We start from the raw sequence: 24,551 nt of genomic DNA on the forward strand, positions 1-24,551 counted from the left end.
TTCATTCTATTAATTGTTAGACAAAATAGCTCCTTATTTTGCATGTTGAGGTTTAACATAAGTTCTCCACTTGATAGAGCATTTAATTTTGGGGGGACGGTTCTTAGCCGATTATATTAGTTCAGTGGTTTCAGAATAAGACGTTTGTGGGGAGGGGCAGCAGAATCTTCAGTCATTGATTCTCTCTTTATAACTTTGCCCTTTTAGCTGGAACAGATTACTTCTGTAGTGCTGCTAGCCCTGCACAGACTGAATCACAAGGAAGAAACTTTACATAAACCATTTATACTAAATGTTTGGTATGCTGGCAACATAAATCAACAACAATATCCATTACAAATTCATCCCTTTATCAGTATTATCTTGATAGAACTGATCCCAATGTGTGGGAATTTGAACCCTGCTTCAATACATCTAGCCCTGGATAATTAATTATTCAGGGCACAGAGAACCTGGCCCCTGCAATGTAGAGTAATTCTTCCTGGTCAGCGTTAGCTCCACTGGCAATAATAAATAGAAAAAGTCTCTAGTGATGCCAGTATTTTAAAGTGATTAATCATCTTTCCCCCCTTCTCCTCCCCCTTAGTTTTCTTTAACTAGGATTTTTCAGCAATAAATCTTTAGCAATACAGGTAGGAATTGTTCTGTAATTAAATTTTGCCCTGCCTAATTTCTTACCTTTTATGTGTGATTTAAAAAAATGTTACATTTTAAGGAGCCCTGATCAAAATTCAAACCAGGAAAAATCCTTTTACAGAATACTGAGAAATGCTCTATGGAAGATTAAGCTCTTGATTTTGAATATTAGATAGAGCACATACACATAAAAATTGTTCATCAACACCAGTTGGGGTGTCAAATATTCTAAAGTTTTGAATTGCTTCACTTTCATGCTTACGATTTGTCTGTATTAGGAAAAGCCTGACGTATACGTATGTTCCAACACTGAGAGAATAATTACTTATTTCTTAACTTTCAGATAATTGATGTCAGCTCTGTAGGAAAGGGATATTTTCACTATTTTTATGGTACACGAAATGCACTTGCTGAAGCGGCAGGTAGATGCCTGGCTGAGAATGACCGTGTATTTTTAAGTTGTGCCCTGTCGAGCTGCCCAGCCATCATGTATATCCTGGGTGACAGGGACAGATGTGACATATCTGTTGTGACACACTTTTGTACTACCAGTCCGTGGCTCGAGGTGACTCCCGTCCCTCCCCTGATGCTTTCCCCGCTGCAGGACAACATAACGATGCACGGATGAACCTTGCCATTGCTCTGACTGCTGCCAGGTATGGGGCTGCCACAGCCAATTACATGGAGGTAGTGAGCTTGCTCAAGAAGACAGACCCCCAGACAGGGAAAGTGCGTGTGAGCGGCGCACGGTGCAAGGATGTCCTCACAGGTATGCCAGGTCTCTGGGAGGTAGGTATTTCTTAGTATCTTGCCTAGCTTATGTAATGACTGAATTATAATTTTTCTGTCACTTGTCTTTCATTTATGCCACGCTTCAGAGTCATATTCATTATATTTGTTATTGTCAACAATGACTGGTTTAACATGAAAATTTCCCTTGTGGGACTTGGCAATTTTTCCCCTTTGTATTATAGTTGTAATAATGATAATGATAATAATAAAATGCCCACCAAATTCCCACGGCTATGAATGGATTCCTTTTTCTTTACAAAAACATGTTATTAATAAAATTAAATAAATGTGCCAAGTTTCAAAGTATCATTTGGGTGACACAGGCATTGTTACACGTTGTTAAAGTGAATCATCTTTAACTTTATTTAGATTTTCATTATTGCCCTGGCTCTAGTGCCATATAGGTAGGCAGTTTCCAAATTATATCGTTTCTTGAACAAAAGCTCTATGATATACATTTTCTCACAGCAATGCTGCTCACACATTTGAGTTTTCAGGAGAAAGTGGCTTATTTACTCATTCTACTTTTTCATGTGTGGTGCTTTGACGCTGGGCACTTATAAGATCAACAAAAGCCATAATGAGAAAGTGGAATGCTTTTCTTTCTTCAATTCCGACTTGTTTTTGGTAAATTCACTCAAATGAGAGCCTTTTGTTTGACTCTTCAATAACTTGAGCTGCTGAGGTCACTTAGTGTGATATGCAGTGTACTTCACCAGAGATTAAGTTAATAAATGAGTTAGTAATACACAGCATCCATTAACAGAGAAACAAATGGGGTGTGTGATTGATGCCACTTTCTTTCACAGGGCAGGAATTTGACGTGAGAGCCAAATGTGTTATCAATGCCACGGGACCTTTCACGGACTCTGTGCGCAAAATGGATGATAAAGACGCAGCAGCTATCTGCCAGCCAAGTGCTGGTGTCCATATTGTGATGCCTGGTTATTACAGGTAATTGTCTTCCAATGTGGCAGTTGTCACCCGAGAAAGAGGGTCAGGAGAGATTGTCTGGTTTATTTCTTCTTCTAGCATAACAATAGATGGTCTAACTTGCTGTTCAAAATCAGGAGAAATGAGTAAAGGAACTCTTCCAAAATACAAAATATAAACCAGACTTGGGAAGTTTTAGCCACTTACAGCAATACTCGTTTCTAAAGGTTAATGCTTTGGGATCTATTTTTCTTTGTTCAGTGTAGTCACCTTCAGAGACTACATTGGTATTTTTGAATTAAACTTTTACTTAAGTCATTAGCAAAATTAATTTTGCAAAATTTTTTATAAAGGACATATTTTAGTTAAAACAATACGTCATGAATTTTGCAGAATACCCAAATTTGCTTATGAAGAATCTGAAGATGTGGGCTACCCAAGTATTCTTAGGTTTATAACTTTTGAAATAGATTTAAAAAAATATTGTAGCAAGCAAAAAGCAGATATATCTAACCTATTAAATTAACAAAGATAATTGAGGATGAAGAAATGGGCAGGAGTAGAGATAAAATAAGAATAGCTATTAAATGAAAATCATTTAAGCTGGGTGATGGGTACATGGAGTGTCATTAAACTCTTTTTATATATGTTTGAAATTTTTAATAAATTACAAAAGAAACATTTGTGTGGTTCTGGCTAAAAAATAATTACCCAGAACGTACATTTTAAGGTATTTATAGAAAAAATTCATATGGCCATGCTAAGGGTATAGAGCATGTGTACTGTTTTTATTTCCATATGTGGTAAACCTAGTAGGCAAAGTAGTAATTCTATATGAAATAATGACTTATGTGCAACAGTATTCATTATGGCATTGTTTGTAGTTGAGAAATATTAGAAGCTACTTCAGTTCCTCACCTTAGGGTAATAGATAAATAAATTATGGCATAACCACACAAGGGCATATTATATAGTCATTAAGAATTATAATTATAAATAATTTTAATGCCCTAGGAAAACACTAATGATACAGTGTTAATTTAGAGTATAGGACTTGATATTTTATGTGCTGCAGGTTCTAACAATGTATATAGAAAAAGACTGGAAGGAAATATGTTAAATGTGAATGGTGATTATTTCTAGGTAATGTGATTATGGGTGAGAGTTATTTCTTTCCATGTTTTAATAATTTTCCATAAAGGGAATATACAGCTTTTAATATTTGATAAAGTAGATGTGTAGAACCTATGATATTTTGTTTAATACTTCTGTTCTCCTAGAATGCTATCCTGCTATGCTATAGATCATGCTGCCTTTTTAGTTGTTGGTTGTCCGGTAACTAAATCTTCCTGAAGAGTCTAAGATGCACCTAATTGGTACCAGATATACTTCTGAGAAAATCATTAAAGAGAATTTCTTATCCACCAACTTCCAAGGTTTCCTTTGCGTTTTCAAAATGCGTATGTGAGAGAAATAATAGTCTTCAGGATTTTTACTTTGGACTGGAGACATCAAGGTACCACTCTTAAGATAATAGAAATGTATGCAGTGGTACCTAATTGAGTTTTTAAAACTGTTAACCAGAAGCTTAGTTCAAATGAAAAGGAGAAAAATAAATATATGTAAATGTCCCATATGTTTCTTGTATATAGAGAAGTTTTCAACATTAGTTCCAGATGCAATTGTATACGCTTTTGTGTTCGATTAAAAATATCTAAGGCCAGCTAGTTTATGAGTTTTTGTTTGTTTTTAAGTATCTCTAAGAATGGAGTGTAGACGTAATCATCATACGTCTTATATTTGTTTAGCTTTTACTAGATTCAACATATTCTCATGTGTTGTGTGCCTTATGTTTTCTTCACTATCATCCCATGAGGTCAGAAGACACGTATTATTCCCCACAGGCCTTATGTTAATTCTGTCATTAAATAATTAAATAATTTGGGACAAGCCATTTTATTTTGTGAACCTTAGTTTTCCGTTCATTAAAATGGGCAAACATTCTGCTCCTTCAGAGTGTAGAGACAAGGAGATTGTACGCAGAATTAAAGTGATACCTTGCTATAGGACTTCTGGGGTTTGTTCATCACTTTTCCTTGGGCTGTGTGGCCTGGGCAAGCTACTTCTTTCAGCTTCTAGTTCCTTATATCTTTTTTTTTTTTTTGAGATGAAGTTTTGCTGTGTCACCTAGGCTGGAGTGCAGTGGCACCATCTTGGCCCACTGCAACCTCCGCCTCCCGAGTTCAAGTGATTCTCCTGCCTCAGCCTCCCGAGTAGCTGGCCCGCCACCACACCCAGCTAATTTTCATATTTTTAGTAGAGACAGGGTTTCACCATGTTGGCCAGGCTGGTCTCAAACTCCTGGCCTCAAGTGATCTGCCCGCCTCGCCTCCCAAAGTGCTGGGATTACAGGCGTGAGCCACTGTGCCCGGCCCCTTATATGTTGATAATACCTAACTGGTATAAGGTTTGACAATGATCCTTGGATTATTTTTTCTCTGTTTTATAGAGTGCTGTATCCCCAGCTATTGGTACAGTGTCTGGCACGTAATAGTGCCCAGTAAATTTTTTTTTAATGAATCCTCCTAAATTTTTTATGTTAACTTGCTTATATTGAGATTGTTGCTTTATTTATATTAAAACTTTAATGTAACATTTATGAGATTTTTTAATATAGAGAATTTAAAATATGAAAATAAAACATGATTCTTCAACTTATTGCCCATGTAACCCCTGTAGAGAAACATAAATGAATAGTGTAAGTACATAACTAGAAATTTCAATCATCATAGAAAAAAATAGAAATAAAATGAAAATTGAAAGCCTGACTCTTATTCCCCCTACCTTTTGTTCCGTCCCCCAGTTCTTCTCTGGTAATTAATAACCTCTTCTTCCAATTCCTTCCGTAAAATCATGTTTTTACAAGCACAAATGTGTATTCTGTTAAAAATTTTATGTGAAAGTGGTCATGTCGCATATATTGTTCTATATTATGCTTTATACACTTAGTAACAGAGTAGATTTGGTGTCTTTTAAGAATAAAGGTATATATTACCCAGAAATAATATTTTAAAAATTCTGAATCCTACAAATTCAGCATTAGCTTTAGGTCTCCTGAAGCATGAAGGTGTTAGTTACAGCTAGGTCTGTCTCAGGCTAAGATGCAGTAAGTGACCTCATTCTATGTTGGGAGAAATTAATATCCCCATTTTTAGCACTGTGAGCTATAACCACTACACATCCTGTTGGAAGCTTTGAAGGAATGGTCTGCAGCCTAGTTCCCATTCAGGCTCTCTTGCAGATGAGCCCCTTCTCTTTGGATTGTGACCTAGATTAAGAGTTCATTCCCTCATTCAGGACTGACCTTGAGGCAACTGTACTTCTGGCATCCCATAGGGGTGGTTTTCCTCTTCCTATCAAGTCATTCTCTTGGGTGATATTAGGAGATCCCAAACTGAAATGACTCTGTGGTATCATCAGTCAATCATACTTAGCAGCTGTCATTCAACAGTTTTGACTAGGTCTTCAGGGATGAACCAAAGCTTCTGGGGCTGCCCCACAACTGGCTAATGATAATTTAAAACCAGGCATGTTTCAGTTAGAATCTGATCCATTTGGAAATGCAGTGAGTTCAGTAAGCAGTGATTTATTGCGTGTAGGCTGGTAAAGGAAGAGTAAGGAATCATATGTGCAGTGTATCTTCTTGGGCTGTTTTCAGAGGTATCTTTATAGCATTTGTTAATTTTGTTGTAACCTTAACTAATGTTCCAGTTGTGGAATTATCTTACACCATGATAGCAGCTTTTTGGGGGAAGAGGGGAAGAAGGAAAAATTGTTTTAATTTCGGAAAACACAACACAGAAATTATTTTTAAAGCTGCTCTTTATATTAAGAACAAATCTGGAATTTCCATGAGAGTTATGTGTAGATGCTCTTCCAAAAGCAACGATAATACACCAACGACTGAAATACATGAAAATAATCATCTCTGTTTATCCTACTGATGCTTTTTACTACTGACAAGAGGTCAATTTTTTTCGTATAATGTGTGTACATACTGTTAGCTCTAACACTGATTGCTAAGTAGTTAACAATAAATTGATTTCAGTTTAACTAAGGGCACTTCAGGAAAGTGATGGTCTGCATGAGAAAAATATTCATTACATTTAATCCTAGACACATACATAAATTAGCAGCAAGCTTTTCCTCCTGATGTCAAATGAATCATATATATTGAAAAAAGACCTATGCCTTGTTGCATTGTGTATACATCGCTATAGTTGATATCCATTCTCAAACTTTAGTGTGAACTTGCAAAATTAATCCTTCATGAGAAAACAAACTTTTCCCTAAGGGAAAGTGTGAATTAGGGAATTTAGAACTGATGAAAGATATTTCCAAGTGGATTCTTAAATTTTTATACCATTCGTTAATAGCTTTGTCTTCCCTCTGTGCTTGTTAATTTTATGTTTGTCACATATGTCTTCACTTAAGCAGTTGATTCTCTACAGGTTCCAGTTACATGTGTGTTGGTAACCATCATGTTCACCTTTTAAACTACTTTATTGCATTGAAAGTTTTTAAAAGATTCAGTAGTTGTGCATTTCTAATGGTATTTCCTTTTTAGGTTGATGAATATTATAATTTTATGATTAAATTTATCAGGTTTATTATTTTAGACAACATATGATGTCTGGTCCTTGATATAGTCATATAAAACATGTTAGCATGTAATTTGTTTATCAATTGTTAGAATATGGAATTTTTTTTTGTTTCAATATAGTTCTGTTTATCAAATAGAATGAACTCTGAGTGTTCTAATCTCATTTCTAATCTCAAAGTGACTGATGTAATCTAAGGGCATATCAATCCAGGATCAAAAAATAGACTTACAAAACATGTGACTAGTTTCTTCTGAGATTTTTAGATAGTTTTATGATAAATATAAAGAAAAAATAATCATATTTAGAGAACAAAAGTACTTGATATTTGTAGTTTTCAATATATTAGAGTAAAAGTAAAATTATTTTCTCTAAGTAACCCTGAGTGAAGGTGGGACTCTGAGCTGAGGTTTAAATGATTGCAGACTTCCAGGGTGCTTTTTGGATTAGCTAAGTAGAAGAACTTCTACCCACTCTCTCCAGTGTGTTTCAGATAGGCTGTGAACAGTGACTTCTTTCTGCTAAGGCTGAGTAGACATGGCAAGCGTTTCATGCGGCCTAGGGTTTTTTAAAGAGAAAGACTCATACTCCTTGTGGTTTAAATAAAGGAGATACATTAGTTAAGCTGCCTATATGTTTCTTTTTTATATAAAATATTATTATTATTAATTATTATTATTATTATTATTAAATAATGGTAACAGTTGTTACCCTCTCATTTTTACACATTGGGATAAATCATTTTAAAAAATTGTTAAGGGAATGATGATAAAGATGAAAATATGATTGTATGTCTTTTTAAATTTATGTGTAAGAGGAGTTTCTTGAAATTTCTTCAAACCAAATAGAATTATGTTTCCTACTTAAAAAATAACATTAATAGAAGCTAAAAACATATTTATAGAAAATACCAGTAACACTGGCTTGATACAAGAATCCAGTCAAATTGAAGCAGCTATCTGAAGATTTGTAGTATTCTACTTGAATAGGACACTTTAAGATTCCTCTCACTCTTTGGACAACATCTCCAAATTTCTTTGAATGGCTAAGGAATGAAATAAAACATCAGCTTTTAGTGATTTAAAAACAAAATGATAGGTTTTGTTAATGTTTGTTTACAGTTGCCTCTTCTTTCAAATAGGTTTTATTATTTGATTTTAGAATAGTGAATATCAGTAAATATTTTTGACTATAGTTTTGGGAGATTTTATATAGTCTTTCAGTAGAGGCAGCATTGTACCTTGATTTAGCATAGTACACTACTAGTGTCTTTTATGTAAAAGATTTTCATTGCTAAAGTGTTCCTCTCCTGTTTGACCTTATCCTAGGACATTGCTATTTAGGGAGTAGTAAAAAGTGGAGCTCTTTTCTTCTAGATGCACTTTTTGAGATTTTTGTAACCTCAAAATAAAGTAGGAAATCTCATATTTGGTGAAGTGGCACAAGTTCATCTAGGCATAAAGTAGTAAAGAACTTTGTGATTACATTTTAGTTTCTAGAAAGGTAGACCCTTCACTTTCTTATGTACTCCTGAGAATTTCTACTGAGCAATGAAATGTCAAATGTCTCAGGAAAATACTTTGGCTATTCTTGAAAAAAGGCTGAAGACATATCCTTAATTTACCATTATAAAGGAAATTATAGACATTTATCCTGCTGACATTATCTGATGTGAATGGTCCAAGGAGTATGAAACTCAAACAGCTGGAAGTTGAAGCCCACTTTCTTAATTAGCCTTGCATTGTTGAAGTGGGGAGGGAAGGGGTAGCTCTGCTGTGGAATATTATTATCATCACATTTGTTTCATTCTGTTTTGTTACCTAAGTTATTTTTTCCTTTTAGGAGTTTCTAGATTAGGGTAGGGGAAGTGCAAGTAATAGTTCATATCTTTTTTGTTTGCTTATTTGAGAATTAATGAATAAATAGTTTTTCGAATGCAGATTAATGTTAAACTTCTGGAATTTTCAGAAATAAATAATCCTTCTTTGTATCTCAGCCCAGAGAGCATGGGACTTCTTGACCCAGCGACCAGTGATGGGCGAGTTATTTTCTTCTTACCCTGGCAAAAAATGACAATCGCTGGCACTACTGATACTCCAACTGATGTTACACACCATCCAATTCCTTCAGAAGAAGATATCAACTTCATTTTGAATGAAGTGCGTAATTACCTGAGTTGTGATGTTGAAGGTAACTAAGCATTCCTTTAAGTTTGTCTCTCTGTGTCCATATCTCCCAAGCCATTCCAGCTCTCACTGGATAAATGCTATGTTTCCAGTCTGACTCATCTTCACACTTGTCCTCTTGTGCCTCTTAGAACATTTATGAGGGCCAAATTTTAACATAATGGGGAGAAATTGCCTTTTCTCCTCTACTTTCTATACCTACATGAAACTTATGCAGTCCTCTTCTGATAATTTCTAATGGCAAGATCAGAGTAGCCCCTCTAGCTCTGAACACTCATGTGCTTCCAGAAAAGGATGAAACGTGTACATAACAGTTTAATTTCTGCAGCTTAGGAAGGTCTAATTTACAGATGCAGGATATCAATAGGAAATAATTAAGCAAATAAATGAGAGGCTGGAACTGTATTTGTAAGATGCTTAATGGTCTGTTACTACATGGAAAGTATAATGTTGACCAGTGGGTTTAGCAAAGAAGGATAAGTTACTTATTTTAATGGAAAAAGCCAAAGTTTACTTCCTTCCTATTCTTACTGGGGCATTTCAACTTGACTGTCAGACCATTTTCCTTGGTGATTTATATAGTTTTTTGTTGTTTTTTTTCATTCAGGCCAGTCTCAGAAGTTCCCCAGCATTGTGCTTCTATATTTCCTCTCTCAGTTGAGTCTCACCATGCATTTAGTCACTCAAACTAGAAATGGTGTGCTTATTTTTGGTATCCTTTCTCTTTCCATATCCAGTCTAATGCCTATCTATGCTCACTCTGAATACCAGGCAGGTCCCTCAGCCACTTCGTTGCCCTGGTTCACATCTGTGCCATTTCTCACTTGAACAGTTGCATTGGCCCCACAATGGCCTCCTTAGGTCAGGTCTCTATCCGTCTCCAGTCTGAGCTTTCTACCAGAACTTTCTTTCTAAAACACAATTCTGATCATCACTTCTCTGCACAAATATGCACTTTAGATATCTTCTCATTGACTTTAGGAAAAATGCTAAATTCTCTTGCATGAAACATAAAGCTTTTTGTTTTGTTTTGTTTTCTTTTGTTTGAGATGGAGTCTCACTCTGTCACCCAAGCTGGAGTGCAATGGTGTGATCTCAGCTCACTGCAATCTCTGCCTCCCAGGTTCAAGCGATTCTCCTGCCTCAGCCTCCCAAGTAGCTGGGATTACAGGTGCCTACCACCACGCCCAGCTAACTTTTTTTTTTTTTTTTTTTAGTAGAGACGGGGTTTCACTGTGTTGGCCAGGTTGGTCTCAAACACCTCACCTTATGATCCACCGGCCTCGGCCTCCCAAAATGCTGGGATTATAGGAGTGAGCCACCGTGCCTGGCCGAAACATAAGGCTTTTTACAACTGGTCTTTGCATGTTTGTATTCAACTACTCCCCATCCCTGTGTTCTGTGGTCTAATCATGTCTTATTAGGGTGAATGTTGTTTTATTAGGTTTCATGTCTTATTAGGTTGAACCTTCATGTCTAATTTAGGTTGAAGCTTTGCTCTGGGCCACCCTTTTCCCCAACTCTTCATCTTGGCAAAATTTTTATACTGGAGAAACCACCTATTCTTTGTATTCCTGTGGGATGTTGGTCATATCGTTTGTGTATCACAACATTATATTATAGGTAATAGTCCAAGATGTATTCTCACTTGAAGCTCCTTGAGGGTAAGGATTCTTTATTTGTGTTTAGCTACAAATCTTGATTATCTTATTTGTATGCTACTCATGATTGTTTTGAATTAAAATAAGTTAGTTATGGATTCATGGTTTTTGATATGGTAGCCATTTGAAAATCTATATTAAAGTATACAAGTTTACAATTAAAAATAATCTTCATATATTTATATCAGAAATCTTATAATGTTGATGTCAGTGAAGGACATGGAAAAGCACTATGTTAGTCTGAATGCAACTCACCAGCATCTGTGTATCCTTTTTCCCTAAAGGATTTTTTTTTGGTTATGTGATCATGCATTTGTAAACAAAATGCTTCAAAACTGCTTCAAAAATGGTTCAGGTGACTCCTAGTTTAATTGACGAATCCATATTGTATAGTATTAATTGCTTTTAATCTAAAGTAATGGATGTAATTTCATTCTTAATAGAGTCTCTTTGGATATCTGCAATAATAGTATAAAATATACTAAATACATATTGAAATTCATGTGTGGTTAAGGTTTATACTCACACACATACACACTCATACATGGTATTTGAAAAATAGTTTGACTTGTTTAACATCCATGTTTAAATACTGAAACTGCATTACAATTTTAGCTTGGTACTTTTTTTTCATTTTGTGTTCTAGGAGGAGCTTCAACATTGGATTATGATTATATTTTAACGTATTCATTATTGTTAATGAATCTTGCTTCATTTGTAATTTATCTGTATATAATATTTGTTGAAAGTGGGTTTATATCTGGGCCTGAAGATCAGGAAGTTTAGATTGTTCGAGCAAGATATAAAATTAATTCAAGAGCAGAGAACTCAATGTTGACAGTTTCCAAAATCTTAAAGTTCAAATGCAGCGAGGATGAGAAATGTAACTCCTTATCCTGCTAAGAAGCTGGATGTGCTGGAAGCAGGTGTGGGTTCCAGAAGGCTGCCGTGCCCATATTGTGGGTGGGGATCTCTACCCGTGAAGTGAGCGTGGGGCTTTAACGGAGACTGGATCACTTATGTTCTACCTATAAATACATGGAAGACTTGGCATACCTGGTTGGTCCATAAAAGTCTTTTCAATTAACATACCATTTTGTAGTCAGCGAATTGGTGAAACTAACAAATAGTTATTGTTAATTCTGATGTTTGATAAGAGTGTTTGAAATTAATATCTAAACATTGCAGATCAGGTCTTTCTCCTGGTGATCTGGGGACATCTTGAGATTAAGAGTCCTCCAGGGTAAAAAGCAGAAATGACAGCCCTTTCCTAGACTTTATTGATTTCCCTGTGTGCAGCACCTGTCACAACTTTTCTACTTATAAACTTACTCTTCAAAAAATAATTAACAGTGATTCTTTATAGCTTCTTTTCATTCTTATTTCTAATTGACTGAAATATTCATATTTGAGGAATTATGCTTGATCTTAATAAAGAGTATCAATTAGCTGAAGTATGTCTATATCTTAAAGTGAGGCCAGTCAAATCCATATTTTTTCTCGAGGAATTTTGGTGAAAGCTGCTATTCTCTTCTAGGCTGATGAAATGTGAAAGAGAAGCTCAGCTTCAGCCACCATTCAGTTATTCAATTACATGCTACCGTTAAACATATTTTAATATTTATAGTTATATGCCTCATTTTTAAAAACTTCCTATTATTGAGCACTTCTTATGTGAGACACTGCTAAGCAAGCATATTACCTGTTAGATCTTTGATTCCTCCTTAACAACCTTATGAGATTTATTTAATAAGTCCCACTTTCTAGTTGAAGAGACTGAGGCCCAGTGACATTAAGCTTTTTTTTTTTTTTTTTTTTTTTCTCTTTTGAGACGGATTCTCACTCTGTAGCTCAGGCTGGTGTGCAGTGGTGTGATCTCGGCTCACTGCAACTTCCGCCTCCTGGGTTCAAGCAATTCTCCTGCCTCAGCCTCCCGAGTAGCTGGGATTACAGGCACGCGCCACCACACCTGGGTAATTTTTGTATTTTTAATACAGACTGTGTTTCACCATGTTGGTCAGGCTGGTCTCGAACTCCTGACCTCGTGATCCACCCGCCTTGGACTCCCAAAGTGCTGGGATTACAGGCGTGAGCCACCGCGCCCAGCCTAAGCTTTTTGCCTATAGCTAGTTAGTATTGGAGCCATAATTTGAGTATAAGTAAGTCTGGTTCTAATACTTGTGCTTCTAAATATTGTGCAGTACTCTGATTGTTGGTTCTGGGTTTCCTGATGGGATACTGTGTGCACTAGGGAGTGGTAAGCTTATCAATTCATTTCATGGAAGCTGCTAGATACCTTTAGCATGACAATGACCTTTGCTCTGCACTGACCTTATTTGAATTTGAATGTTAAACTAGAGGAGGTTTCCTGTCTCATAACTAATCCCTTGGGCCAGTCTTCTTTACAGATTTAAAAAATAAAGTTTGATTTAGATCCTAGAGCAATAGTTTTGAAATGTTTTACATTCGCCAGGGTTGAAATAATCATTCTAAAAGGATTTATTAAATGGGTAAGTAAAATTCCAACAACAGTTTCTGAGCCTCCCCAAATGGCTATATCCTTAAGAAAAAAAAGTGTCAAATCTTAACACTCCATGCTATTCACAGCAGCTGCCACACTTCTGCAAAATGCGTCGGAACAATTCTGAAAAGCATTTTGCCTGTTGGGAATAAGACCATGTCTTCTTTTACAATTTAGAAAGCTTTCCATTCACAGGCTGAATTTTCTAGATTACTTGTTTGTTCTTTTCTGAAATGGGTAATTGATAGTTCTGCGTTTCGTATTGAGTTAGGAAGAAAAATGATCTTTTGAAAAATGTATCATCAAGTCTGCTGTGTAGAGGTTAATCAGAAGGATGCAGTGACAAAACTAAGCTATGACTTAACAGGATTGAGAGAGACAGAAGATTTGCTGAGTGCTTTATCCATGTAGTTTTTCCTGGAGTACTTCTTTAGGCAGCTTCTCTACTTGTACACAGGTTTTCACATAGGCAATTAGTAGTGTTTATAGATTGCCTGTTATTCAATTAACAGCTGAGCTGGCCATATCAACTCACTGCAGACCTGCCTTTTCATTGCCAGAGATTGTACCAGGGTTATCAACTTACACAGGCTTGGATGTCTTCCAGCTGTTTAATTATAGTGTCACATGCTTTGCTTTTTCTAGTTTCATTAGTTTATAAATGTAATATGGTATCTTATTTCTGTGATTAACACTTCATTTCAGCAGGTTAAACATGCTGGTAGAGAAGTATTGATTTCTGACACTATTTCCCCTGTGTTCATTTAGATATTTTCACATGGCTTTTATTGATTATTTTTTGAAAGTGGCAAACATGAAAAAAAACCCCAAAACGTATGCCTAAATAACTAATGTGAAGCTAAACCACACATTTAGTTCTTAATTGTCACTTCCTGTGGGCTTTATTTTCTACTAATTTTTAAAACAAACATCTTGCCAAGTATAAGAGTAAAAATATGAATTATAGTTTGACATAATCACATCATACTTAATTTTTTCAACTAGCCGTGAAAATTGTCTGTTCAACTTTTCTATTTATATTTTACCCTTTACATATTACATACACTAAAACCTGAATGAGTTATTTTTTGGAAATGTAATACAAATGATTCTTAAACATGATGGTAAGAGTATTTTACTTTAATATTGCCAAGTACTTTTATAGTTGTCACTGAAAAAATTAACTGGGTGCCCTCTAGGTGAGCCAGTCTAGTAAGTGGTCTTTAATGATGGATTTTTCTCAACTTTGTTTAATAGTAGTTTTTTTCTTTCATCTTGTTTTATTTAAAAGCATTCATGTAATTTGGAAGGGAATATCCAGTTGTTCAATATACAGTCACTAGAAACCTACATGAAGCCTAGCATATTATCTCAGAGGCCCAAGCGTTCTTGCTTTGGTTTTGGTAATACCAGCTCTTACAGTTTGATATAAAAAGTTTAGAGAATGCTTTAATATTCCACTTAATATTTACTGATAACTATATATGACCCTTTACTAGATACAGTATTTGGGGTATTGAAAAATATTGTAATTGACACTGCTGGAGACTTTCAGCATGGTGAGAAAGAGATGAAGCAATAATGAAATTTTGTTAAGCTATCCTGGCAGTATGAGAACTAGAAAAAATTTGAGCTGTAAAGCATAGAGGCCATGAGTTATGTTATTTTCTTCACATGTTATACCATGGGCAGTTAAAGTGGGTGATGGTCACTTATTAATCTTGACTGTAACCTGTATGGTAGAACTGGTTTCTGGGTGAGAACTTGAGGGTGGAAGTACTTAATTGAATGAAAATATGTTTCATTTGTTTGAATTTATGAAATTAGCAAGAGAGGAGGAAAGGTGGAAATGGTACATATTGACATGAATGACAATAAAGTGTTTAGGAGCTATCACAGCAGATTTTATTTTATTCTCATGAGCGAAGGAAGTGCAGTCCAATTTCAGTGAAAGGATGCTCCATTGGAGATGTAGGCAAGGTGGCCAGTAGAAATAACTAGCTTAATCTACCAGACAAGTCTGAGATCTACTGCTTGGAGGCTTTTTACTGTAGAGCTGCTCTGTGCTATATGATAGCCATTAGCTACTTGTAGTTATTTAAATTTAAATTAGTTACAATTAACTGAAATTTGAAATTCAGTTGCTCAGTCAGGTGAACCACATTTCAAGCGCTTAATAACCACATGCTGCTAATGGCTAGCAAATTGGATCGTGGAGCTATGTACAGAATGTCTCCATCTCTGCAGTAAAGTCCGTGGGACAGTGCCGATCTTGAGAATCTAGAGGTGTTTAAATATACACTTAGAGAAAGACATACTCAATTTAATAGAATCGTTGAATTTGAGTTTTTTTGTTTGTTAAGTAAAATGAAGAAATTCATCATCTTGTAAAACAAGAACTCCAGATACAACAAACCTCAAGAGGTGATTAATGATTTGTCAGGGTCTAAGATACTTTACTCTTATTTATCTTCACTCTGCCATCCTCCAAGGTGGTTTCATCCTAAGGTTGTTTCCCCTGTGGTTACCTCATGGCTGCAACAGCACCATGCAGAATTTATAGATATCCTAATGATACTTTATTCAGACTAGCATCTACTACCTTGAATCTTTCTTGAAAAAACTTTCATTAGGGTTTAACAATGTACAAGATTTCCACTGTGGGTAAATAGGTGATATGGAGAGGAACCTGTTAGCTTTGTCAGTTGCTGTCTTTTATTCAAGAAGTTGGAATTAATGTCTCACATGTTTAGCTGTGCTGTGCCCCTTAGACATGGATTATACCCAAGGTCCTGAGCAGTCATTACTGAATGAGTGGTGAGGAGGTATAAGCTCTTAATACTTCAGTGGCAAATAGAGTTTTGAATCATCTATAAAAACCATTACATCTCCAGGTTGGGAGGGGAACTGTTGTAGGTAACCTGATCCAACCACCTTCTGGTCTAATACTGTATAAATCCTGTAGGCCATAAAGACTAATTCATATTTTAAATAAGGAAATTTGATCATCCTTAAATGTATTATTTTCAATAAATTTATTCCCAACATTCAACTGATATAATTCTCAGGCTAAAAAGCTGAATCCTAAGATGTCAAGCAAAGTAAATTACAGTTCTTAACACATTATGAACTCTTTGTGACTCGGAATGTTTTCTTAACTCTTTTTTATTTTTGAGTATCAACTCCAGGAGTGAGTATTAAAAATGGTATCAATATAGATAATGTTTTACATAGAATTCCTGGATGAATGAAAAACTTGAATGTTTCAGTTTCAGACAATACAATTTCATAGATGTGCTTTTCTGCCTGTTATAACAGAAAAGGTAAGGCATTTGCCACAGATTATTTGCATATGCCTCAAATTTACTCTGCAAAGCCTAATTTTCCATCAAATAACTTTAAAGTTAGTCAGAGAGCTTCAAGAGTTGGAACCAAATTCCTGATCAGTGTGGCTACCTAAGGAATTTCACGGACACCAGAGGGACTGTGGGGTCACCACAATGACGTTGTAAGTGGGTTTGCTAAGTTTTATTTTTATCTCAGAAGGTGATGTGAACCCTAATGGAAAATAGTGGTAATTTCCTAGTTAGGTTTTTGGTAATGATTAAAACACTTTTTACAACTTGTTTTGAGGTTTTATATGACTGGTAAAATTGTGTAAAGCAGGAATTAATCCCCATTCCACAGAAGCCATCCAGATTAAATCTATTTAAGAGAATGCACACGTCAGAGGGGGGAGAGCTAGAGATGGAATCCCAGCATTGAGATCCTGTATTGTCTCCAATTAGTAAGACTGAGAAGGCTTAGGCTTTCCTCGCCAGTTAATTATGTTGGTGTTTCAGTTACAGTGTTTGGATTATGGGTTTGATTAAACATCCTGTAGAAGTGTTGGGTATCTATTCTTTCAGATTATAGTTATGTCATGTCAAGAGTGTAGCCTTTAAGAATCTATAGTAAAATATGCCAGATTAACTTGAGTTGAATTTATTTTGAGCAGAAACCTATTATTCATTTTAGATCAAGATGGAGAAATTATCTGTCATCCAACATAGCTTGTTTTGCTTATACTTGGTAAGGCACGGTTTTGTTTTATTTTGTTTTGCTTCAGTAAGAACTATTCCAATCATTTCAAGGAGTCTTTGTGACTTTTTACACACGAAGTCTGCTAGATATATACCTAACTACTTTTCAGGTGGTGGTGTATATAAATATACAGGATGTTTACTGTACAAAGGCACATGACCAAGGATTGAGTGGGAACTGAAATCCAGCCCTGCCCTCTGCTCACAAAACTGTGATCCTTGAGTGGGATTTATGGATTTGAACTAAAACATGGACATGGTATAGGCTAATAAAAGTCCTGACACTTCTGTATTCTATGTAAAATATTTCCTTAACCCTTTCATAATTTGAGACTTGAATTGTATCAGTTTATCCTTTTATCTTGATTTTTAGATTATGGTTAAATATGCAGAATATAAAATTTACCATTTTAACCATTTTTAAGTGTACAGTTCTGTGGCATTATGTACATTCACATTGTCATGCAACCATCACCACCTTCCATCTCCAGAACATTTTTGTCTTCCTCAACTGAAGTTCTGTAACCATTCAGTACTAACCCTTATTCCCCCTCTCCCAACCCCTTGGCAGCAACCATTCTGCTTTCTGCTCCTATGAGTTTGAGTATGCCAAGTACCTCATATAAGTGCAATTGTACAATATTTTTCCTCTTGTGGCTGGATTATTCATTTAGCACAATGTCTTCAAGGTTCATCCATGTTGCATGTGTCAGAATTTTCTTCCTTTTTAAGGCTAGATGATAGTTCGTTGTAAGTGTATGTTACATTTTGTTTATTCATCTGTTGATGGACACTTGGTTTGCTTCCACCTTTTGGCTATTGTTAATAATGCTATGAACAAGGCTGTAAAACTTTTCTCTGCTCCATTTCTTTGGAGTATATACCCAGAAGTGTAATTGCTAGATCTTATGGTAATTCTAAGTGTTTAATTTTTGAGGAATCGCCATACATATTTGATAGTAGCTGCACCATTTTACCTTCTAACCAGCAGTGTACAGGGGGTTCAATTTCTCCACATCTTCACCAGTATTTGTTATTTTCTGTTTCGTTTTGTTTTTGTTTGATAATGTCCATTTTAATGGGTGTGAAGTGGTATCTCATTGTGGTTTTCATTTACATTTCCCGAATCATTAGTGATGTTTACTATCTTTTAATGTGCTTATTGGGCATTTGTATATCTTTTTTGGGGAAATATTTATTGAAGTCTTTCTTTCATTTTTTAATTCAAGTTGTTTGCTTTTTGTTGTTGCATTTTAGGGATTTCTCATATGTTCTGCATATATGATATATTCTTATCAGTATATGATTTACAGATATTTTCTCTATTCTATAAGGTACCTCTTCATTCTGTTAATAGTGTCTTTTTGATATTGATGAAGTGTGTTTTATCTATTTTTTTCTTTTGTAGCCTGTGCTTTTGATGTCACATCCAAGAAATTATTGACAAATCTAGTGTCATAAAGCTCTTCTTATATGTTTTCTTCTGAGTTTTATAGTTTTAGCTCTTATGTTTAGGTCTTTGATGCATTGTGAGTAAATTTTTGTATACGATATAAGATAAGGGTCCACCTTCATTCTTTCACATGTAGAGATCCAGTTTTCCCATTATCTTGAAGTTTTCAAGACTATATACAGTCAATTTTTTATCAGTATGGGTAATTGCTGGGAGTATGATGAAGAAGGAGGGCACACATGACCCCAAGTCACAGTTGAAGCAAAATTATACTCATGTTTCTGTTATCCAGCGATGGATTAGCTGATTTACCACAATAAATGCAGCAGGACCAGGTAGGCATTATTTTCCCAGTAGTCTATATCATCAGGCAACTTTCAGTCTGGTGCCCATAGTCAGCTCCCACAGCTAAGCCATTCCTGAAGCTGATCTACATGAAGAGGGCCAGATTCCAAAAATTCTGCCCTTGGGTCTTGCCCTTGTACCTCTATGATAGATTAGAACCATAGCTCACCTTCTCTCTTCAGTCATTTTTAGATTAGTAATGAGTGTTGTTCAACAGTTGTCTAATTCTAATGATAAACTTAATCAGCCTGGGTATAGTTGGGCATTGTATTTTGACAGAGATAGTAAAGATATTTTCATGGCATCTTGAGTATTGGAAGAACTTCCATACAATATAACTCAAGTATAATGTACCTACTGGGAGAAGCCAGTATACCTGTTTCTGTGTCAGTGCTAAAAATAATAGAATGAGAAAAGAAAAAAGGCAAAGTATGGAAGTTGTCAGAAGTTGAGAGACAGTACAATTTAAGAGGTAAGAATATGGACCTTAAACTCAGAAAGAAGAAGGGTCTGATGCTGTTTTACCATATATAAGATATTTGCCTTGGCCAGGTTTGTTGCCCAACTTGGTTTGTTAAACGTTTGCATTCATCTGTTTTCTGATCTGTATGGTGAGAAGAATAATAACCACTGCTATAGGGCTTTGTGAGATTAAATGAGATGTCTATGTCAAGTGCTTTGCACAGTGGTAGGCCTGCTGTAAACACTCAGGAAGAGGGTAGTATTGATGAGGGGAGAAAATATAATACCCTGTTACAGGTTTGTTTAATTTAATAAGGATCTTTGTCTTCCCTGAGAAGAGATAGGAAGATGTATTCTAGAAGGAAACTTAACAATTCATGGATCGTTAGGATTGGTTTTGATTGATTGTTTCTGCTTTTTTTTCTTTCTTGTTTTTCTAACTGCTCCAGGTTGTTTCAGCTAGAAGGTTGCTAACATTTGCCTCTTTTGCTTCCTCTGTGGTATCAATGTCAGTGATTTCCAAAGTTCTTTACTTTTTCGTGGAAATTATCTTTGTAACAGAATAATTCTTTATGAGTTTTTCTTGTACCTATCCACAAACTTAGTTCTCATCTTTAGGCTTTCTCTCCTTTTTAAAGTGCACACATGTGTATTCCTGTCACTGAACTCTTTTTATTAACTGTTTAATATTTTTGTCAAAATATTTTTGAGCAATGTTCATAACGCTTGGCATTGATTCCTACCAGTGAGAAGAGGGGACGTCCTGGCAGCATGGAGTGGAATCCGTCCTCTTGTTACAGACCCCAAATCTGCAGATACTCAGTCTATCTCCCGAAATCATGTTGTTGATATCAGTGAGAGTGGCCTTATTACTATAGCAGGTATGAGATACTACCTTGTTATTTTCTTTTCTTTTTTTTTGTTATAGGGACAGGGTCTCACCATGTTGCCCAGGAGGGTCTTGAACTCCTGGACTAAGGTGATTCTCCCACCTCAGCCTCCCAAAGTGTTGGGATTACATGCATGAGCCACTACACCTGGCTTTCTGTCTTGTAATTTGGATGTGCTTTAGCTATAAGTTTGACTTAAATTGTCCTGCCAGAATCTTTTTTAACTTTATTGAACAAGCATCTTTTTTATTCTGAGTAAAGTTTTAACACAATCCCATGTTTGTTACAAACAGCAGGAAAATTTTGTTATTGGTAAGTTGATAAATGGTTAATTATAAGAAAAATAAGGGATGGCAACCTGATGAATTGTCCATCAATTTCTTTGTAGGTGGAAAGTGGACAACTTATCGGTCTATGGCAGAAGATACCATAAATGCTGCTGTCAAAACTCATAATTTAAAAGCAGGACCAAGTAGAACAGTTGGGCTTTTCCTTCAAGGGGGTAAAGATTGGAGCCCCACGCTCTACATTAGGCTTGTCCAGGATTATGGACTTGAAAGCGAGGTGAGTGTGCATTGCCACATCATCTTACTCTTTACCTAATCTCTCACTGCTGCCAGTGACAGAACTGGCAGCAATCAGGTCTCCCTAATTGAGATTTCCTTTTGCTGAATCCATTTCTGCCAGTCTACTGTGGAAGGAAAAAAAGATGATCTTACTTTGCTTTACTTGCCCAACAAGCAATGTACACTTTATGAAATGTATTTTATTAAAAAGTGGAGTTTATTTGGTTTGTTTCTAGTGTATAGGGCATCCCAAATTCTGTCTCAGGCATGAAGAAGGCTGTTCTTCAGAAGTGATATCAGGAGCAAAATGAAGCTGAAGCTTCATCAGTCATTGATACAGTGATACATGTGTAAGAGAGTTAGTGCTGGCCTAAGCATTTGAAGCCCAAGTGGTTTCCTCCCACAAAATCAAAATCTAATACTCTCCGAGAGCTATTAGTTACAGGCTGTAAGAGAACTGACAAGATAAGCATGTGTGCTTTTTGCTTTGTGCCTAGAAGCTATTGATATTCAAAGTGCCTGCCTAACGCAGCTTTGTTTCTCTAGGTGGCACAGCATCTTGCCGCCACCTATGGTGATAAGGCCTTTGAGGTGGCCAAAATGGCAAGTGTGACTGGCAAAAGGTGGCCTATTGTTGGAGTACGTCTTGTGTCAGAATTTCCATATATTGAAGCAGAGGTATGTGAATGGTCACATAGGAATTTCATGTCTGCCATGGGATACCATTTATCTGTTCATTTGTCATCTTCTTTAAAAATTGTATGTAGCTAAGTTTTAATGCACGTATGTCAGCTAAAACCATGACTACTATGTCTTTCCAATACAGATCCTTTTATTTATAAAATTTTAATCTTAATTCTGAAATGATATTGATAGTGGTAATAATAACAACATAAAATATAGATTTCTTTTTTCTCCATCAAACTGTCTCTAAACGTATTAATTCACAGTTGTCCCTTTTGCGCATTTGCAGCTCTTTAAGTTTGTACCACTCATGTCCTACCTACATATCTTGTTGTGACAGTTTCTCAAAGATTTAGGTCTTGTTTCCCATCAAGCTTTCCAGTTTTGTGAAATCGGAGACCAGGCTTTGTATTTATTTGTAATTCACTGTGCCTTAAAATATCGATGTCCAGACAAAAAACTATACAGACTGAAGAGGTGAGATCATAACTTTTTGACACTCGTCCTTTTCCTAGTCAGCTATGTAAATTAAAATCCACATTATGTATAAGCATAGAGAGGTAAGTGATGACTGTGGATGGTTAATGAGAAGTGATGCAATTTGCATGTTTATGCCAGGTTCTATTCAGGAAAAAGGCATTAACTCTTGTCCAATTTTTGCCATTTTCCAAACCTCCTTTGGCAGGCAGATGGAAAACTTGTGTGATGCCACTATTTGTCTCATGCCTGCTGGAGGACCAGAGAGTATAAAGAAAAATATTACCTTTGTGAAGTACACATTTATTTTTTTTTTATGTGAAACTTTATTTCCCATTTTCTAAAGAAGAGTCTCAACTAATAATTTTTCTTTAATTCAAACTCAGGTGAAATATGGGATTAAGGAGTATGCCTGCACTGCTGTGGATATGATTTCACGTCGTACTCGCCTGGCCTTTCTAAATGTCCAGGCAGCAGAGGAAGCCTTACCCAGGATTGTTGAACTGATGGGCAGGGAACTGAATTGGGATGATTATAAGAAGCAGGTATTACATAGAAGTCTTTAAAACCACAGTTCCTATTGTAAACGTGGAATGGCTTAATTTGTTAGTAGAAGCTAGCATAGTTTTTGATGATAACCTTAGATTTCTTACCAGTTTTTCTGTGTGTGTGTTTAATATTGTTAGGCTTTAGGAAACTGGAAAGATATTCCATTTAAATTTAGTTGTTTATGGAAAATCTCTTGTAGAAAATGCTCATAAATTTGTGGTCATAATTCCTGAAAAAGAAAGATAATAATGATTGTAGTATGGAACCTTTTCTGGTTTTCATTGAAAACACTCTTGGAACATAATCAGTGAAATGCACACTCCTGCTAGTGTGCCTTTGGTAAGAAATGTGGTTTTTCTGCCTGAGCACTAAATGCTTATCATTTGTGTCATTTGAGATTTTATATTTATATTCCAAATTTTAAAAGCTGGTGATGCTCAGATGCATACACACACACACACTCACAACACATACATACATACATATACACGCACACAAACACACATACAGGGTTAGGCTAAGTAGATCTTTATGTTTTTTAATTAACCCAAACTCTTGTGATATGCAGAGGGTAATGAAGCATTTTTATATATTCATAAAATACTTTCTGTATTCATTGGGTTCTGTTCCTTTCCCCCAGGATCTCTTGAACCCATTTCATTTAGGCACTTTTGCCACCACTTTGCTGCGTTAGCTCTGGTCAATCTCACCAGTAACCTCCATGTTACTCAATAAATTTGTTAACTTGCAGTCCTTGTTTTTACTTGGCCAATTAGCAGCATTTGACACAATTGATTCCCACCTCCTTCTTGAACAATATTTTGCTTTCTGGAACACCACCTCTCTTGGATCTCCTTTTACCTTCCCAAAACTACTACTCCTATAGACTTTTCCATGTCGTAAATAGCTATCCTTCAGTTACTCAAGCCTAAACATTAGTATCATACTTTATGCATTCTCTTACACGCTATCTAAATCCATCAGCAAATCATACCATATTTATGTTTAAATAACTGAATTCAACCCTTTCATTTAAAAAATTATTTTATTTTTAATTTTTTTTAACAAACACTTGTGTTGAAGTGAATTCAACCGTTTCTTAACACATCCAACTTCCATCACCCTGATTCAGGTCACCCTTTCATTTAAAAAATTATTTTATTTTTAATTTTTTTTAACAAACACTTGTGTTGAAGTGAATTCAACCGTTTCTTAACACATCCAACTTCCATCACCCTGATTCAGGTCACTGGTATCTGTCACATGGATTACTGCAATAGCTTCCCTCCCCTTAACTGGTGTCCCTTCTTTAACAACTTCAGAGTTCAGTTTATTTATACAAATCCAGATCATTGGATATGTCTGTGTGAAATTCAAAGGGAAGACTTGGGCTAGAGATATAAATTTGAGTTGATATTTAAGCCATCAGACTGGATGAGATTATATGGGGAGTTAATGTAGTCAGATGACGAAAACAGTCCAAAGGCCAAGCACTGGAGCGCACCAAAGTTTAGAAGCATAGGATATAAGGAAGAATCCAGGAAAAAGAGAAAATAATAGCTAGTGAGGCTAGAGGAGGTGTAAGAAGATGCAAGAGGGAGTTTTGACCTAGAAGGTAAGAAAGTATATCTTAGTTCATTTGGGCTGCTATAA

General features: G+C 35.8%; 1 protein-coding gene across 5 annotated transcripts in view; it reads left to right on the forward strand.

Moving 5' to 3' along the window:
• Positions 1 to 24,551, forward strand: part of GPD2 (glycerol-3-phosphate dehydrogenase 2) — a 146,345-nt gene that overhangs the window by 108,452 nt on the left and 13,342 nt on the right. For all 5 annotated transcript variants that reach the window (XM_054477820.2, XM_054477819.2, XM_054477821.2 and 2 more), the window contains 7 exons: positions 1,241 to 1,405; positions 2,238 to 2,382; positions 9,019 to 9,212; positions 20,479 to 20,613; positions 21,011 to 21,186; positions 21,735 to 21,866; positions 22,736 to 22,894. In XM_054477820.2, the coding sequence (XP_054333795.1) occupies positions 1,241 to 1,405; positions 2,238 to 2,382; positions 9,019 to 9,212; positions 20,479 to 20,613; positions 21,011 to 21,186; positions 21,735 to 21,866; positions 22,736 to 22,894 (1,106 nt within the window). The remainder of the gene's footprint in view (positions 1 to 1,240; positions 1,406 to 2,237; positions 2,383 to 9,018; positions 9,213 to 20,478; positions 20,614 to 21,010; positions 21,187 to 21,734; positions 21,867 to 22,735; positions 22,895 to 24,551) is intronic.

This window comes from Pongo pygmaeus, chromosome 11 (assembly GCF_028885625.2).
Source record: "Pongo pygmaeus isolate AG05252 chromosome 11, NHGRI_mPonPyg2-v2.0_pri, whole genome shotgun sequence".
Lineage (NCBI taxonomy): Eukaryota > Metazoa > Chordata > Mammalia > Primates > Hominidae > Pongo > Pongo pygmaeus.